At 39.5% G+C, this 17873-nt stretch overlaps 1 protein-coding gene across 1 annotated transcript; it reads right to left on the minus strand.

Annotated features, from left to right (window-relative positions):
- Positions 1-2399: 2399 nt before the first annotated feature.
- Positions 2400-16803, minus strand: RIOK3 (RIO kinase 3). The gene is made up of 13 exons (XM_053396400.1): positions 16615-16803; positions 14381-14502; positions 13330-13475; positions 13115-13222; positions 11999-12108; positions 10845-10988; positions 10133-10260; positions 9503-9691; positions 8470-8629; positions 7433-7513; positions 7259-7348; positions 6637-6744; positions 2400-3955 (listed from the first exon to the last, which is right to left on the minus strand). Exons 1-13 carry the CDS (start codon positions 16687-16689, stop codon positions 3848-3850), a joined length of 1569 nt encoding a protein of 522 aa, XP_053252375.1. The 5' UTR covers positions 16690-16803; the 3' UTR covers positions 2400-3847.
- Between the last annotated feature and the right edge of the window lie 1070 nt (positions 16804-17873).

Genomic DNA, 17873 nt, shown 5'->3' on the forward strand with positions numbered 1-17873 from the left:
TTTCTTTTTATCTGGTTTCTACATTTACCATTCTTCTGCAGGTGGGGAGGATGTGAGTCATTGAAATTAATGTGCATTGAGAACTTAGATCCGTAAATTTCATTGGGTCTCCTCTTTACGAGTATGACCAGCACTGGAAACAACCCATTGCAATGGATTGCTTTAAAGTCATTTCTGCATCAGGTAAAGTAATTTTTACACACACACCCCATTCCCCCCTCCCAACTTGCCCCATATTTTGCCTGACCTGTCCCTTATTTTGCCCGGCCAAAGGTGGCAACCCTAATGTCAGTGCATGCTAAAATGTCAAGGAATGGTCCCCAAAGGCATGTTTGAGTTAAAAGTGGGTCCTGGGTCTGTTGATACTGGCAGCTGGCAGCTTTCCAGGTTTGTGGGCATTCCCAGGCCTACCTGGAGATGCCAGGGATTGAACCCAGGACCTTCTGTGTTGCAAATGTACTGAGCTACAGCCCCAATTTAGCAAACAAACATTTGCTGCAATTCTGTACATGCTTACTTGGAACCAAGTTCCATTGAATCTAGTGGGCAGTGCTTCGAATGTACAGGATTACATAAATCCTAGACATTTGTCTAAACTTCAAAAGCCGATTTAACTAATAGCTGTCACAATTTATTGACCCCACAGATTTCATAATTACACATTGTGTGACCAAGTGTCTGAATCTGGCCATCATTAGGCAATGAGGTAATAGCTACCTGCAAGCTCTGCACTAAGTTGCCTGCTACTCTCAGATGCCGAGGAGCAAGGTGGGTCATTGCCTTAGTTAAAGGAAGATGCAGCTGCCCATCAGGTCAGCTTCTGGACAGAGAATAGGCGATGCACACAATCTTGCACATCTCTTCTGCCAACAAAATGCCACAGAACAGACATGTTTCCCACCGTGGGGAAACTTGGCTCTCAACATGACAAATATTAAAGCATTTTACTTTCAATGCTTTTGTAAGCCAGGGAAGGATCACCTCCAGAATCCTGCCATCTGTATTGGGTTGTATAAACAACTGTATCCATTATAACTCGATACGCAGAAGCATACTTGTATTAAGTTCCCAGAGCAGCTAAATGTCAATGTAATGCTACTTTGTAATATTAAAATGAGAAAAAAGTTTCTCATGACCTCAGGATTAGCATTACTCTGGGGGAGGCCTTCGAGATGTGTTTAGAAAAAGGCAACAGTGGATGTACTATTTGTCTTTGACCTCTTTGGACCAGTACTGTCAAGCCTCTTACTTCCTACACACACTGCCCAACATAAATCAATCAATTGCTGTATTTGACTAAAAGCCATTACAAATCCAGTTACAAAACCAGCAAATCCAATAAAACCTGTTAAGATCCAGAAATAAGCAACCATTTACAATAAATCAAATTAATGAATACCCTGCACAATCTACAGTGTTGTCTTTTATGTGACTAGCACAAATACTTTTAGTGGCTTTTGCGAATAAAGCTGCTTTATATGTGACAAGTGGGTCGCAGTCATGTAATAGCCAACATATTTTCACTTCAGGGTTCTGTCCCTGCAGTGGTGCAAACATCTGTTCCAAAAATCTTTCTGGGGTTTTGATAGAGCTGAGAATGGAGCATGTATGTAATGGGGAAGATCTTCTAACTTCACCTGCCCCACAAATACAGAATCATAAATGCACTGGAACTTTCCTGTATCTTCCATCTAAGACTGATGTGGACATTGTTTCAAAGTGTAGAATTGTAAAAGCAGTTCTCAGGGAGGCAAAGGGAGGCCTTTTGCTGTTGGAGAGGGTTTTGGTTTTACTTACAATACCAAAATTTGTGAAGGTGGCTGTAGTAGCTGAATCGTTAACAAGACCACCATACCATTTCCAAACAAATGCTCTTCTAAAATGTGTTGGGGAGGGGGGATTATTGGGCTGTCCTTGTTTTTATTTCTATTATGTATTTTGCATTTTTATATTGTGATTTTATGTTGTGAACCGCCCTGAGACCTGCGGTTATAGGGCGGTACACAATAATAATAAAAAATGCAGGTCATCTGAAAGATTGGTCAAAGGGTATTTTAATAAAAAAAACAAAGAATTTTCAATAGTTCTTAATACCCAATTTAGTAAAAGCCTATCAGGAACATCATAATAGTTTTAAAAAGCATACATTACACTTCTGCTACATTCATTGGATGGCTGCATTTGATTGTACTTGCCAATGTCTTATTTGAAAATTGATCAGATTTTATATGGACAGTTAAATACAATGCTTACTTTAAATATCTTTTCTATAGACCAGCCTCTCAGCATGTTACACTCATTCACTTTTGTGAGAATGATGGATTTTGAACTAGAATGTAATTTTTAAAGCTGGACAAAGACAAAAGCTGGACAAAAAAAACCCTACACGGACACAGGGACAAGATCAGATTTGTTTATTATCCCTCTTATTTTTGCATGGAACGAGCTTTTCCACAGGCCACTATGAGAGCTTCACACAGCAACAGTCTCTCACTACAACATAATGAAGGGATCTAAAAGAAGAAATCTGAAAACAAAAGATGACAATTCTAAAATTTTACCACCCTACTAAGTCCATTAATCTAATAAATCTGTCAGTAAATGAACTGTTTTTTAATACTGACCTTAGTGAAATGATATAATTTAGTTACACTTAGGTACACTCCAAGAATGAAATCAACAATACATGAATAGACAGGCAAGTCTCTCCTCAACTTCCATATAAGATCTTGTAGACATGTTCATTGTTATAGGACTCTAGATTTCTTACACATATGCTTCACCAAGGATTTGTGTTCTATTGGGTTTTTTGTTTATGTGGTCATATCAACTGCATCAAATTGTATTACATGAGAGGCTACGTTACATACATACATGCGGAGACAAAAGATGTTTTCTGAATCACACCTAAAGAATCTATTGTGGAAAGATGTAAATTTACTATCATCTCAAGTTTATGCATTTAGGATACAACTGTACAGAAGCTTCTTCTGCTGTGCATCCTTACTAATTTTGTGTAATTTAGACTTGTTTATATTTTTTTCCAAAGCTACCTCCATGTGAGAATCATATTAAGGTGCCTTCTGTTCAAGTATTGTTCAAGAAACAAAGACCAAATGTTTTTGCTATTGATAATCCAGTAGCAAGTTTCTTCTTTCAGCATTTGACATAATGACCTGCATATTTAAGAATCAAATTACAGGAAAAGAGGTTTTTTTTATTACTGTGTAAAAATCATATAAAATGTTTTAGACTGTTCTTAGTGATTAATATAAATTTTGTATATCGAATATTAAAGCTTTTGTAAAAATAGTAAACTTTTGATATGAAATCAATGTTGAATATAGTTATGAAACATAATGTGAGCCTCCCTTTAACCATACACTATTAAAATTAAAGTTTGTGCATAAACCATACGCACAAAAAGTTTTAAACTTTTTCCTCCATCAGGTATACCAGTATGTAAAAGTGGAAGGGGAAGGAAAGAGTATCAACCACTCTTTCCCATTTTTATGTAGTACTTCGGTTTAGTCTGAAATTGTGACATTAAATAAATTAAATATTTCATCACACCATATTCTTAACTCAGCTTCACTGACCTGAAAAATTCATGTCAGATTAAAAAGGAAAATTACTTTCCATTGTCAGAGAGCCATGTAGTTGACAGTTCCAGTGACCTAACGTGGGCTTGTCTGAAAAAACACACCAAAGCACCAATGCACGTTCCCTGAAGTTTCATTTATGGCATTCTGAGTTGACCATAACTTCTGTTGCTTTTGGCAGCTGACATTTAATCACTGCACTTAATGTAAGATGCAAAAAAGATGTTTCAGTTCAACTCAAAGTGCTATTCATTGCAAGATGTTGGTGGACTCCCATAATCACTCGGATACAGAGACACCTTTTTCCCATGATTTTGAACATGATCTTCACTCATCTTCTCCAAAGCTTCAATCTATAAAACAGAAAGACACATAGTAGTCAGAAACAGACTATATTTAAATGTACTGCAATTCTGCTTGGCATGATACCAATTTGCTGAACTTGTACTGCCTTTGTCTTCACCTTTTATTGTTGTCACATTACTGATCAGCTCATGTTTAAACAATTGTGAGTTCATGGAGCATACAAAAAGCCTGTTATTGAGCTTTGCCGATTTTATTTTCTTCCTGTTTCACCAGCATTACTATCCTTGACATTTTTTCCTTTGCAGAAACAAAATAGATTGACACACCATATGCAAGATAGTCTCACCTGGTAACAAAACATCTTTTGTGCTGGGGAAATGGACAAGGCATAATGGGAAATGCAGATAACAGCACCATCAGCTCAGCCCACGCACAATTATGTTCTAAGAACAAGGAATTAGTTGGGATTTTCATACATAGTTTAGTGAAAATACTACAGTGGTGCCTCGCAAGACGAACGCCTCGCAAAACGAAAAACTCGCAAGACGAAAGAGTTTTCCGTTTTTGAGTCGTTCCGCAAGACGAATTTCCTTATGGGCTTGCTTCGCAAGAAGAAAGCCCATAGGGAAATCTCCGGGGACCTCTTTTAAATGCTGGCGGTGGGGAGCAAAGCCTTTCGCCCCCCTCCGGCCTTCAGAAGAGGTCCAGGAAGGCCGGCGGGGGCCGAAAAGCTTTGCTCCCCACCGCCAGCATTTTAAAAGCGGTCCGGGATAGCAGGGAAGCGCGCTGTGCTTTCCCGCTATCCCGGACCACTTTTAAAATGCTGGCCATCAGGAGCAAAGACTTTCACCCACCGCCGGCCTTCAGAAGAGGTCCTGGACCTCTTCTGAAGGCTGGCGGGGGGCAAAAGTCTTTGCTACCCCCGCCTGCCTTCCCGGGATAGCGGAGAAGCGCAGCGCGTTTCTCCACTATCCCGGGGCGATCTTAAAATGCTGGCGGGCGGCAGCGAATCCTTCGCTACCGACCCCCAGCATTTTAAAAGCCCCCTGGACAGCGGAGACTTCTCCGCTGTCCCGGGCGATCTTAAAATGCTGGCGGGCGAAGGTTTCGCTGCCGCCCGCCAGCATTTTAAGATCTCCCCGGGACAGCGGAGAAGTCTCCGCTGTCCTGGGGGCTTTTAAAATGCTGGCGGTCGGGAGGAAAGCCCTCCTGTCCCCGGAGCTTGGGGGGTGGGAGGTGGGGAGAAGGGCTTTTCTTCCTACCGCCAGCCTTCAGAACAGCCTTCTGAAGGCTGGCAGTGGGAAGAAAAGCCCTTGTCCCCCCCCCAGCCTTCAGAAGAGGTCGGGGGACAGACTGTCCCCGGACCTGGTCTGAAGGCGGTTTCCATAGGAACGCATTGATTGATTTTCAATACATTCCTATGGGAAACCGTGCTTCGCAAGACGAAAAACTCGCAAGAAGAAAAAACTTGCGGAACGAATTAATTTCGTCTTGCGAGGCACCACTGTACTTCTGTTGAACCATTCCCAGTGGTTCCTATACAAGCATATTCAATGGATATATTACCTGCGTGTTTAACTAAGAGCCAAATTAAAGTCAAAATCACAGACCCATGTTAGTGAAAACGAAGTCCACAGAAACCAAACAACTGCTGACAACTAATTCCTTTGAGCCTCAGAGGACCTTTGGTCTCGAGTTTCCCCAAACAGCAGCAGTCTATGCCATATGGCAATCCACTACTGAAACTGCTTTGAAAAGCAGTTTGTGTACACCTGACTATTAGCTTAGGTCTTCGCTGAAATGTAATGTCAGTCTATGGTTTTGGTGGTTGCAATTACATTGTTTTGCTGATATGCTGCTTGGTGTATAATTTATTGTTTCATTGTCACCACTCTAGAATTGCTAACTGCAGTGAAAATCACAATACAATTGTTTAAAATAAATGTTTATTGTCTAAGTTACAAATAATTGATTAATTTTAGAGTTTTAACAAGCCTGTTTTCAATTTGAAAAATTCTCTTAAAGTTGACATTGAACGCCAAACCCAAATATACAATTTTTGTAGTTCACTACTCTAACTCACAATACTAAAAAAAGAAAGAAAAAAATCCAGCAGGCTTTTTATCTGAGTTCTGATTTTATTGTTTTAATTCATTTTTGTTTCATTGTACTGAGCCTTCTCCATAGCACTTAGATTTGACTGTAATTAAGCAGTACATATAATGTCTAAAATAAGTAGCAAAATGAGTATAGCTAAAGCAAGAACAATTTCCCTCAGAACACACTCACAGCAGAAAGCATTATATTGTCAGATCAAGTTAGGTCTGGTTAATTCTTTGTGCCCCAAGACTCAGGATTTTCAGGACGATGATAAAAACTGGTTTTCTGAAAACCCTACATTTGCTCACTTTATTGGGCAGGTTAACGCTTTGTCTCTTGCAGAAACCAAGGGTTTCACTAAAATGGCACATGAATAAGTTTCATGAATAGTACTCACTCATATATTCCTAGGGGGAATGCTTCATATTTAGACAGAAAGGCTGAATCACACAAAGACAAGTGGCATTTCCAAATGTATGAATAACAAAGCTAAAAAATTGGGCTCAACTCTGCCTTCATAATGCAGATCTCTCTGCACAGTCTAAGAGCTTCTCTGAGTGCAGCCTAGAGAATAAGATCATATTTATACTCCCCCTCCCCCACACACTCCAAGGTGGGGAGAACTTACCTCAGCTAAGAAGTCCACTTCATTGTCAGCTGCTAAGTTTAAACCTGAGACAGCATTGAAGAGCTCTCTTTCACCGAGTGTTTCAGATACACCATTTTTCTGGAAGAACTTTCATTAAAAGCAAAGATAAGTTTAACCACTGAATTCATAAAAGCATCCCCCCCTTCTTTCTCACTGACTTTCTTTAGTCTAGCAGTGGTTTGAGGTAGCTATTATTTGTGGACATCTGGACTTGCAATAAGATTTTCCTAAGCTTTCTAGCCTGAATTTTTCTCACAAATACAAGCATGTTTTATAAGCCTGTGTTGTCTTATTTTTGAAGGGGAGTGGACTCTCCAGATCAAGGTCAGGGCCTTGAATAAACTCTTTTGATAACCTATTAAAAAGACAGCTGGTTTTTTGTTTTTTTTGTATTACAAGCAACTAAGGGACCAAAAATCAATTACAATTTAAGATGTTCTCAACTCTTGCCGAATAGAATCCTCTCTCTTCCCCATTAAAATTAAACCTACATTTTCAGAATGAAGTGATAAATATTTTGAGAAAACTTCCATATACATTTTAAGATACATGCACTTCTATAGATACAAATACAAAATAACAAGATTGTCAGACGCTTTACCTGTGAAACATTCCTGCAATCTCTAAACAAGAACTGGAGTCCATGTGGGTGAGTGGGCTCCACAGACTGACTGACATCAATTAACCAGACCTATAATATAAATAAGATGAGTATTTCAGATATTTGCATATGGGACCATCTCTAGTTATTTTTCTCCATGCAGAATCTGCTTACCTTTCCCCCTTGCCACAGCATGTTGTATTCACTTAGGTCAGCATGAACTAAACTGCACTCTTTATACAACTGTTGCATCATCTAGAAACAAGCAGCAAGTTATTAATGGGAATGCTCTCCATGCCACTAAATTATTATTCAATATTACCACTAAAGACTGATTAAAAATTAACAGTGTATACATGGGTACATGCATGCTGGATACAGAAAGCAACCATATGAAAGAACCTTTGCTTATTTTTCAGAAACAAAATATTACCAAATTATATTACAGGTAATATTTGGCATGCTCACTCTAGTTAGCTTATCTGAACTGTGCAGAATTGCAACTGCATATGACTGATAGGCATGTTTTTAAAATGCCCTAATCACTCTTGCTTCTACTAAAAGTACTTAGCCATGACTTTTTATAGTACACTTACTACACTAAGAAAGGCTGTCAATCTCGGGAGTATTAAATATAATCCAAGTATTGTGGGACTCTAGGATATACTGTTGTACAGATAATTGCTGGTTTCACAGAACCAACACTTTCAGTGGTCCTGTATTCAAATTTTTGTTCAAGCTACTTGTAGTAATCTTTGACTCCAATACAGTTCTGACTAAAAAGACAATATAATTAAAGTACATAGTAAAACCACATTAACACATCCATAATGAATAAGCCTATTAAAAGAGCATAGCAATTAAAACCACCATCAAATAAAGTATTTCAAGATCAGGGAAATGCTTGTTGAAACAGGTGCATCTTTAAGAGCAGGTGGAATGCCAATACTGATGGGGCCTCCCATGTTCCACAACATTGGTGCCCCTAATGAAAATGCCATACTCCATATTATTACAAGCCAATAATCAGGCCATGGAAAAACTAATGGGCTTCATTTGATGATCTTAACTACCTTAGCAGACTGTGGAGGGACCCTACATGCACATTTATATACATTTAATAAGTAAATAAATAAATATTCATCAATTATCTGTTATTGAAAGGAACTCTTGCCAATAGTTTTGAGACAAGACAATTGTATTGATCTTACATGAAGAACTTGATAGTAAGCCTTCTTCATATCTTCGCTACTGAGTTTTACTTCTTTTAGTTTAGGAGCTGGAACTTGATCCTGGCCAATGAAGGACATAACTAAGACATGCTTTTTAAGGGTAACCACTTCTGGACAAGGAATGCCAGCTGCCTGCATTCTGTGAAGACGACGAAAAAAGCATTAGAGCATAAGTATTTCCAGCTAGTCAAAACTCACCAACATGCCTACACTGTCATACCTGTTTTGACTCAATTACAGTTACTGGCTCTTTATAAAAGCATACAACAGGGTCGTGAATCTTCTCAGCTGAGCAGGCAAGATCCTTTGGTGGGTCACTTTGACAGGTGGATGGGGGTGCCCACCTGTCAATCACCTGACATCAGGTCATCCATTTCTCCTTTGAAGTACAGCTTGAATTCAAGCCCATCAGTTAAAAGACATTTTAGCTGATTCAATTGGAGCCTGAAGTCACTACCAATCAAGCAAACCCTGTTTGATTCCGCATTGTGAGGCTCTTATCAATCCTCTGCACCCATGTCTTTCCCTGCCCCACACCTAACATCATATACAACATACAAGGTGGATTGGGGGCCAAATTAGGCACATTTATACCAGCCCTAATTAGACTTGTGAGCTGCAGATTCCTCATTACTGCCATATAACATTTTAATAACAGCTTTAAATGTATTAACTAATGGGTTGTACTCAATTATGATTTATGTTGGATTTTTTTATTTTTAACCATTTTGTATAGCTTTGTATTCTATTGTATACACCAACTGGAAAAGTGAGCATGACGGGCACTATATAGTTTTAAATAAATTAAGAATTAAAGCAAAACAGTTACCTGTATAGCAGCATTCAGATACAGCAAATAGTAATTGTAAAAAATGTAAAATATTTTATACATAAAGGAACATGGTTCAAGACACGCAGTCAATGTTGAAGGGAGATTTTACATTGATTCCCAAGTACTTGGTTTTCAACAAGATTCTACAGCTTATTCATACCTACACCTACATTTTTATACCTTTTTAAGTTGTGCATTTCTTTCTCAGCCCACATTCGGATTATCTTTCGTGGATTCAGTTTGCTGAAACGATCTCTGAACCTATAATCATCTTTGATATACTTATCACGATTCTTAAATTCATTCAGAGTTGTTTTAAACACCTTTATGGCACATTCTGAAGGTATGGGGCTAGCATCCTCACCCAAACTTTAAGAGGAGAAAAGAAAGAAGTTTTAGTTACATGCCTACAAACCAATTTTAAAGAAGCTTCAACCAGTAAAACAGATGAGAAAGTATAGATAAGGCAAAAGACGAGAACATATTTGGAAAACTATTTCATTGCATTATATCTCAATACGTCAGCTTTGAAACATTTGACCACTGAACTAGTTAAATATTCATTTTATAATGATGTATATTTTACATTACTAGATTTAAATAGTATATTTAACTTAAGGTTTCATGATAGCCTATAATATGATTTATTTTAAGGAAGGGGGACAAGTGTGATGCTGCATACTTCCACTGCAACAATTTTATAAAATCTAAGCTAACGAACAGTATACATGTATTCCAAATACTATGTTGCTCTGCAGTTGCTCTCAGTTTTACACAATACAAGTATCATAACCATATTTTTAAAAATACCTTCCTCCATATGCATGAAACACCACTGACTCTTTTCCTGTACTTATGCATCCGGTGATGGTCTCCAGCATTCCAGAATTGACCATCTTATACAAAAGTAAGCGTGTTTTAGGATCTACTGCTTTCTCCTGCACAAGAAGAGCGGGGAAGAGAAATTTTTATTACGCTGTATGTTTAATTCAGATGACAAAACGTTCCTTTGATTAATCTGCAAGTGCTATGAACTTTAGCTTGATCAGGTTTAATTTTTAAATTACTTTAAATTTTAAAATGATCCTCTATATTTTTTCCTGTATCAATTACTTCAGACTTAACACTCCCATAGCATAAAACAACCTACTCAGCAGGTGCAGCTCTCAAATAATGTTCTGTTATGACTCCAGAAAAGTCTTCATTTTTTCAGTATTCAGATAGCAAGTTTATTCTAAATATAGTGGTACCTCGGGTTAAGAACTTAATGCATTCTGGAGGTCAGTTCTTAACCTGAAACTGTTCTTAACCTGAAGACCACTTTAGCTAATGGGGCCTCCTGCTGCTGCTGCGCCGCGGCAGCACTATTTCTGTCTCATCCTGAAGCAAAGTTCTTAACCCAAGGTAATATTTCTGGGTTAGCGGAGTCTGTAACCTGAAGCGTATGTAACCTGAGGTACCACTGTAATACAGCCCTGCTAAACTATGCAATTTTCATTTTGTCTGAGTCACCAAAACATACAGCAGTAGAATGCTCCTTCTTCTCATGGAGCCTGGCGCTTCGACGTTCCTCGGAGTAAGCATGCTGCTTTAAGGCATTGAAGACATGATTGGACAATTTTAGGTCCATACCAATTCCATCACCAACTTGAAATTCAGGTGCAAACTGTGAAGACAGGTGAAATTTAGTAAATGACACGGAATTTTCACCCTAGATATTCTGTGTGTCTGAAAAAGCTGCTGATAGGGGAGACCTACACCTGCAGTGCGTCCATTACTTACTGTAGCTCAGAACAGCAGAAATAACTTTCCCCCATATTAACATAACAATCTAAAGAGAAGACCTATGGGAGAGAGACTCGCTCCAGGCCAGTTTGGGAGCTTTAAGACAGAGCAGAAATTTGAACCCAGATCTCTCAAGTTCAAGCTTAGCACTTTATCCACTAAAGCACACTGCAGATGACAGTAATACAGATAATAAATTTTATTGTTCTTGTCAGAGGCCATGACAAATACAAACTACAACAGACCAATACAGTTATAAGAAAGAATAAAAATATGGGGCAACTATACTATGAACCTCTAGCAGAGGGTTGGGCTAGATGACGCTCATGGTTCCTTCCAACTCTACAATTCTAGGAGCCTATGAAATCCTTCTACGAAAGTATTTAACCAGAGACATAAGGGGGCATTCCAAGGTAATAAGATCTCTGACACACACTTCAGAAGCTAAGAGATCATGGCTCGGTTTACATGCCATGCTAAACTATGGCTTGTTTAGACGTAGTGTGGCTTGCTGAACTATAGTTTGTTGGCCACCCAGTGCTGGACACTCACCAAGCTACAGAGGCATGAGGTAAGAGCAGCTAGAAAACAAATTTAGCCTGGGAGAAAACAAGCCATGACTTGTTTGTTCAACGTGCTATGAGTTACCTCACTATGGTTACAACAAACCAGGGCTTACTGTTATGTGCAAATAGAGCCATATAATTGTTTTTAAACAGGTGCATAGAACAAGTTTAAATACTGGCATAGATACTATCATGACATTTGTATCAAGTACTGGGTTATCATGGGAAGTGAAGCAGTATATATCAAGAGTCAATAGCAATATGTTTTGCAAGCAGTCACAGACCAAGCTTGGAATGTCAATCATAAACTTAGGACAGAACTTACATTTTCCATTCGAGCAGTATTCTTTCTTCCACACACGACCTCATCATGCTTGGTAGTAATATCTTTTCCTTTTCCTATAAAGCCTTTCTTTGGAGTAGTAGTGGGCTTATCTATGAAGAAAATATTGCTCTCAAAATACACTTCCAAGACTAGTAAATAAATGTATGCAACCTTTTTAGCCACATCCTACAAAGCATTCTAGGGCACAAATTACACTTGACGCTATCAATATCAATATCACCATCCTAAACTTTTATTGCATTAGCCATTGATGCTGGCAATTTCTAGATAATATTTCCCTTTCAGAAAGTTGCAATAAAATATACTACACAGAATCTTTCAATCTTATTATTAAAAAGGATACATAAAAAATATTTTGCCCAGCAAAATAAAATACTTCAATCATATATATATATATATATATATATATATATATATATATATATATATATGTATATGTGTGTGTGTGTGTGTGAGAGAGAGAGAGAGATTGAAGTATTTTATTTTTTATATATATAGTTATATCATATGGTTCCGTACACCAACTACCCTGATCCTTTCCATTTCTTTTGGCTGTTATTTCTTTGCAGCTATACTGAAGAAAAAGGTTTTAGTTCTTAGGGAAGCTTGAGAAAATCTGACACTTTCATATCCCAAAAAGGGGGCTCATTTAGTAAAGATTTTTTTGAAATGTGTGTTGCTAATACTTCATATTTAATCAACATAACTAGAAAATGCATGAACTACTGACAAAGCTATTGGAAGGCTGCAGCTCCCCATTCCTGAATCTGTCTCCCACACAATCTTTGCACAAGAGAAGTACACATAACTGCTTTACTCACATTCCTTCCTTTTCTTCTCCTCCCTATACTCTATTCTAAAATTTTAGAATTCAAGCTACAGTTTAGCAGGGATTTGCCTTTTGCTATTGAAAGCACTCCCATGTGCTCTATTAAACATGCTCTATTGTACTAACAGCATATTATGTAATTCACAGCGTGATCTTCATTAAGCAGTTGCCAATGGCCTCACAAAACACTTTTTCAGGATCCTACAATATGAAAAGCTTTGCTTATAGAAATGGTACATTTCATAAGTTTTTAATCCAAATGGTACCTGCTCTATAAGGATCATGACGAGTATCCTGCCAATCGACCTCATCTTCAGAGCTGTCACTGTCTTCAAAAGGATGTACCTTGCGGTAGTTCTCAAAAGATATGGACACTTGAGAAATAGAAACAAAAATGTATATGAGTTAACAGTTGTTATAAGGGCCACTGAGAAACAGAAAGATTCACCCTAACAAAGAAATCATGACTCATGATAGTAACCTTTGCTATCTCCATTGAACTTCTTTTCTTCACGTCGAAGCTGTGCATCAAACTCTCTATCAAATTCCATTTGCAGCATCTGTGCCAGCATCAAGTCACTGGAAGTATCAATATTCTCCCCACTAATAAATGATCCTTCAACAGCCCTGGATATGAGAGACCAAAAGAGAACACTTAGCGGGACAATTCAGCCCTTGGTACTCCAACTAAGAATATAGTACATTTTTAGCTGCCATATAATATACGTTGCAGAGGAGGAAGTTGATTGCTTTGCGTAATTAAAAAGGAAGGAGGTGGCTATGCAATTTCTTCATTTTAAAGGAGCCTGGCAGGACACTAAATAATTTCCACACAGTATACAACATGGAGTGTGGTAATTCTACTCCCTTCCTTTTGAATACAGCTCAGTTCAAACAAGGAAGCAATTCAGACTCTTTCAGGCACCTTGTGTAAGATGAGTCATTTCACTAGGCACCAACTTTTTCCCTCTCTCAAACCTGAAGAGAAAGCTATGGCAGCAGCAGGTAGGAAGGCTTGTAACTAGCTTTTATACCCCAACGAAAAGACTTTGCCAAGCCCCAATACTGACTTTAGCTATTGCTACAATAGTTTCCCAAAAATCACACTCACCACCTGACTCTATGCATATGTACTCAGAAGTTCTACTTATGTAATATATACCGTATTTTTTGCTCTATAAGACTCACTTTTTCCCTCCTTAAAAGTAAGGGGAAATGTGTGTGCATCTTATGGAGCGAATGCAGGCTGCGAAGCTATCCCAGAAGCCAGAACAGCAAGAGGGATTGCTGCGTTCACTGCGCAGCGATCCCTCTTGCTGTTCTGGCTTCTGAGATTCAGAATTTTTTTTTCTTGTTTTCCTCCTCCAAAAACTAGGTGCGTCTTGTGGTCTGGGGCATCTTATAGAGCGAAAAATACAGTACTTCCAAGTACAGGAGTGAAGAATTGCAGCTGTAAAAAAAAAATACAGGATCCCACTAACAATTAACTAAGTCTGTAATAAGCATTCATAATGTAAGGATATTCAACTTACGATACCACTTCAGGAAAAGAAGAATTTTCTTCTTCTAACTGTAGCTCTTTAGCTAGCTGTTCACTCATGACATCAGCAAAGGAACATGATATTGTGGTGTTTTTAGGAGTTCCCCATGGACACTGCAACAAAAATAGATTATCTTTTTGGCTATGGATAAGACAGATAATTTTTCTTTGCATAAAATCCTGATGTCACATTTCTTTCTATAGATACACGGAAATACACTGTGTAAAATGAATCCAGTCTTGTGAAGTCACAGAAGTGAGCCATACTACTTTTTATTTAAAGATTGAACAATGCCTTTATTCCTTTATAAAGTATACATAAAAATATATCAGCATTTAGAATATGAGAGCTGTTTAAATATTTGCCACTATAATCCACTCAATTTCTGTTTCAGATCTGAAATTGTCACTTTCTCCACTTAAATAACTGAACATGTCTAGGATAAGACAGTCTCCCCATGTTTTTTCACTGATCAGTGCCAACAGTGTTAGAAACCGAGATATGAAAACTAGGAACTAAATGACACCTTAAACCTAGGTTATGGGCACAACAACGGGATGTCTAGGCACACTTTTTATAACAAGAATACAAAGCTGAAAATGAATGAACTGCAGCTAAAATATCATGTTCATTTTTCACATGGTCTAGTCCTTCCCCTGCCCACACCTTAATATCCCTAAGAGGGTCTCTTCTCCAGTCTTCAGAGAGTAACTGGAAATGGGGAGGCAGAAAAAGGTCCTCCTTTCCTTCCATTCTGCAGTTTTAATCTGAAATCTCAGGCACAGTACTGCGCCCAGAGCTCAGAAACTGATCATGCTAATGAAATTCCCTGTCGCAAAATCTGCTTAGAACAATGGGAGTTTCAAACACTGAGTGCCAACTATGAATCATCCTACAAAATACTTACTGATAAAAATCTGAGGGGTTTATATAAAAGTGTCTTATTGGCTGACGAATATGTGTCCACACTGATCAAAGATCCACATGACAGAGAACAAATGCTTTTTACCATGCTAACTTTATTGATAAAGGACCAAAGGTCTGGCTTACAAAGAACTCTTCTCTCAGAAATTCATGTTACATAACACTAAGGCTGATCTTGCTCTTCTGAACTAGATTGCAGCCTATCTGCTCCAGCTTACATTAGTGAGGTCATTGAGAGTTAGGAATTATTAAGAATTTGTAAAACAGCTGTTACTTTAAACGTTACAGCAGCACACCCATAAATCTAATTTATGAATGATGGACCAGTTAATGGTCTCTCTCAATGAATACCAGGTTTCAGAGCACTACAAATGAGTTACTTGGCTCTGAGCCCAGCACCATATCCATGTGTAGCCTCTTATCAGAAGACTGACAAACAGGCAAGCTTATCTGAGCGTAGACTCAAAATTGCTTAAATAAGTTATTACTCCCGATCATTACATTCTAACCTTGTTTTTGGGGGGTTTACGACCAGGTCATTGAAACAATGAGAACCCTATACTTATTTGCCTCTATGCTGGCAAAGAGTATTATTATTTACATGTACTTTGCTCACTCAGCTATGTCTCACCTACCACCTTTTTGCCACATAGCCTCCGGTGGCTAAGAAATGGTTGTTCCCTCACCAGCCCCCAACTCTATCCTCACAGGACCCCTTGGACCCTTTACTCGTCTCTGCCAGCACAAGGTTGGCCTTCTGAATTAGAGCAACCCGGTGGGGCAGGCGGTGGAAAGGAAAGGAGCCAGCGGCGGGGTCATTTCGGACAATAAAACCCGCGCCCCCCTCCACACACCCCAACCAGTGTGACGGGAGAGGAGGCAAAGCCAAGGCCTCCGTCCCTGGAGGCCTGAGGCCTCGTTTACACCCGCGGGCAGAATTACACGGAGTGAGTGGACTGTACCACTTCAGGTTCCGCGAGGGGAGGCAGCGTCGTTTTTCTTAACTGTCACCACAACATTCCCTGAGAAAACACCAAGTGTGTGTGAGGCAGGGGGGAGGGGAGATATTTCATTCTGTTTTCTCTCAGGGAATTACGCGACGAGGCCTCCGCTCTACTCGCTTATCAATGGGGGGATCCTGCCCGCCGCCGCCCTTCCGTGCCTGAAGCGACGACGGCGCCCACCCCGCCACCTCAGGCCTCCTCCGCTGGCTCTCGTTTTGGGGGCGGCTGGATCTAGACCAGGCCTGAAGAAATTCCTCGGGCACGGCCGCCGCCCCCCGCCGGCCCTCCCTGCCTCACCTTGCTTTGGGGCCAAGCTGGACTCGCGCTCGCCTCAGGAGCGGGGACGACAGCAGCGATTGCTCCGGGCTCCATGTTAGAGGTGCAAAGGAACGGAGATGGACGCCGAGAGAAGGAAGAGCAGCGACAGGACAAGAGGGCGCCTGGCAGAAATAAAACTTCTTCCGGCTTCTTCTCCGCTCGCCTCAACTCCTCCCGCCACTTCGCCGCCAGCGCTGGTTGCCTACTGGTTCGCCGAGTGCACGTCCCGGCGACGTCACTTCCTTTGGAATCTCCCCTGCCCTAAGAGGCTTTTGTGTTGCTGTCGGTGGTCGCTTCGCTTCCTATATTGTCGTACGGATAAAACCACTCCGTCCCTTTCATTCGTTTATGGCACTGTTTTCTCACAATGACGTGAAAATAAACCACTGTCTAAAAAACTAAATTAGCGCTGGAACCTACGCTTTTGAATAAATGGGAACACGAATGGCTCCCCAGCGATGACCTTTAAATCCATCTTCTCTTTCAGATGAGAAATGCCTGTCATTTGGGATTCGGCACCCCCACGACTCGGGTTTCTTTTTCAATCACAGTCTGCAGCTCTGGGGTTCACCATTGGGAAACATTATAACTAAGAGCTGCCCTTGTCCACTTCCTATAGATTTTTTTAAAACTGTGCATGGAAAGGTACAGAAATATTTGTGCCCAAGTTCAAGAGTGAGATAAGGCAGTAAAAGGTGGGGGAGAAGTTGAGATGAGGGACCAGAACACACAGCACAGAAATAATACAAGGACAGCTCACAGCTGTGGAAAGGAAACAGCAGTGTTGTTCGGTCCTGTTTATTGAACACATATCCTGTCCTACACTTTCCAGTGCATTTAGTTGTCTTTTCCTTATTACAAATAAGTCTGATCTTCTGAGAAAACAGGTGTGAATCCCTAGCAAAAGCACCCTTAAACTGAATGTACTGTATATGGACATTTGCGAATCAATCACGGAAGCACACAGAATTAGAACCTAATTACCCATTTGTAAGGCAGCACCCCATCTGGAAGATATGTGGAGCACTTTGCAGTTTTCATTGTATTTTTTTTAAAGAGATAGCCTATTTGTTGATTGCTAAATTATTGTTAACGTCAGTTTATTCGGGGTTATTTAAATAAATATATGGTACAATTATTCGTTTACACCAGTGGTGTTGTGTTAGTTTCACATTATCCAAGTGCACCATAAAATGTACCAAAAGATAAAAATTTTGCAAGAGAAACCAAGGCACTAT

This window comes from Podarcis raffonei, chromosome 7 (assembly GCF_027172205.1).
Source record: "Podarcis raffonei isolate rPodRaf1 chromosome 7, rPodRaf1.pri, whole genome shotgun sequence".
Classification (NCBI taxonomy): domain Eukaryota; kingdom Metazoa; phylum Chordata; class Lepidosauria; order Squamata; family Lacertidae; genus Podarcis; species Podarcis raffonei.

Coding starts and splice junctions, on each gene's coding strand:
- RIOK3 (XM_053396400.1), bottom strand. CDS start 16,689: ATGGAGCCCGGAGCAATCGCTGCTGTCGTCCCCGCTCCTGAGGCGAGC. Junction 8,630..9,502: donor GAAATGCACAACTTAAAAAG/GTATAAAAATGT, acceptor TCGTCTTCACAG/AATGCAGGCAGCTGGCATTC. Junction 3,956..6,636: donor AAGTGGACTTCTTAGCTGAG/GTAAGTTCTCCC, acceptor TCTGTTTTATAG/ATTGAAGCTTTGGAGAAGAT.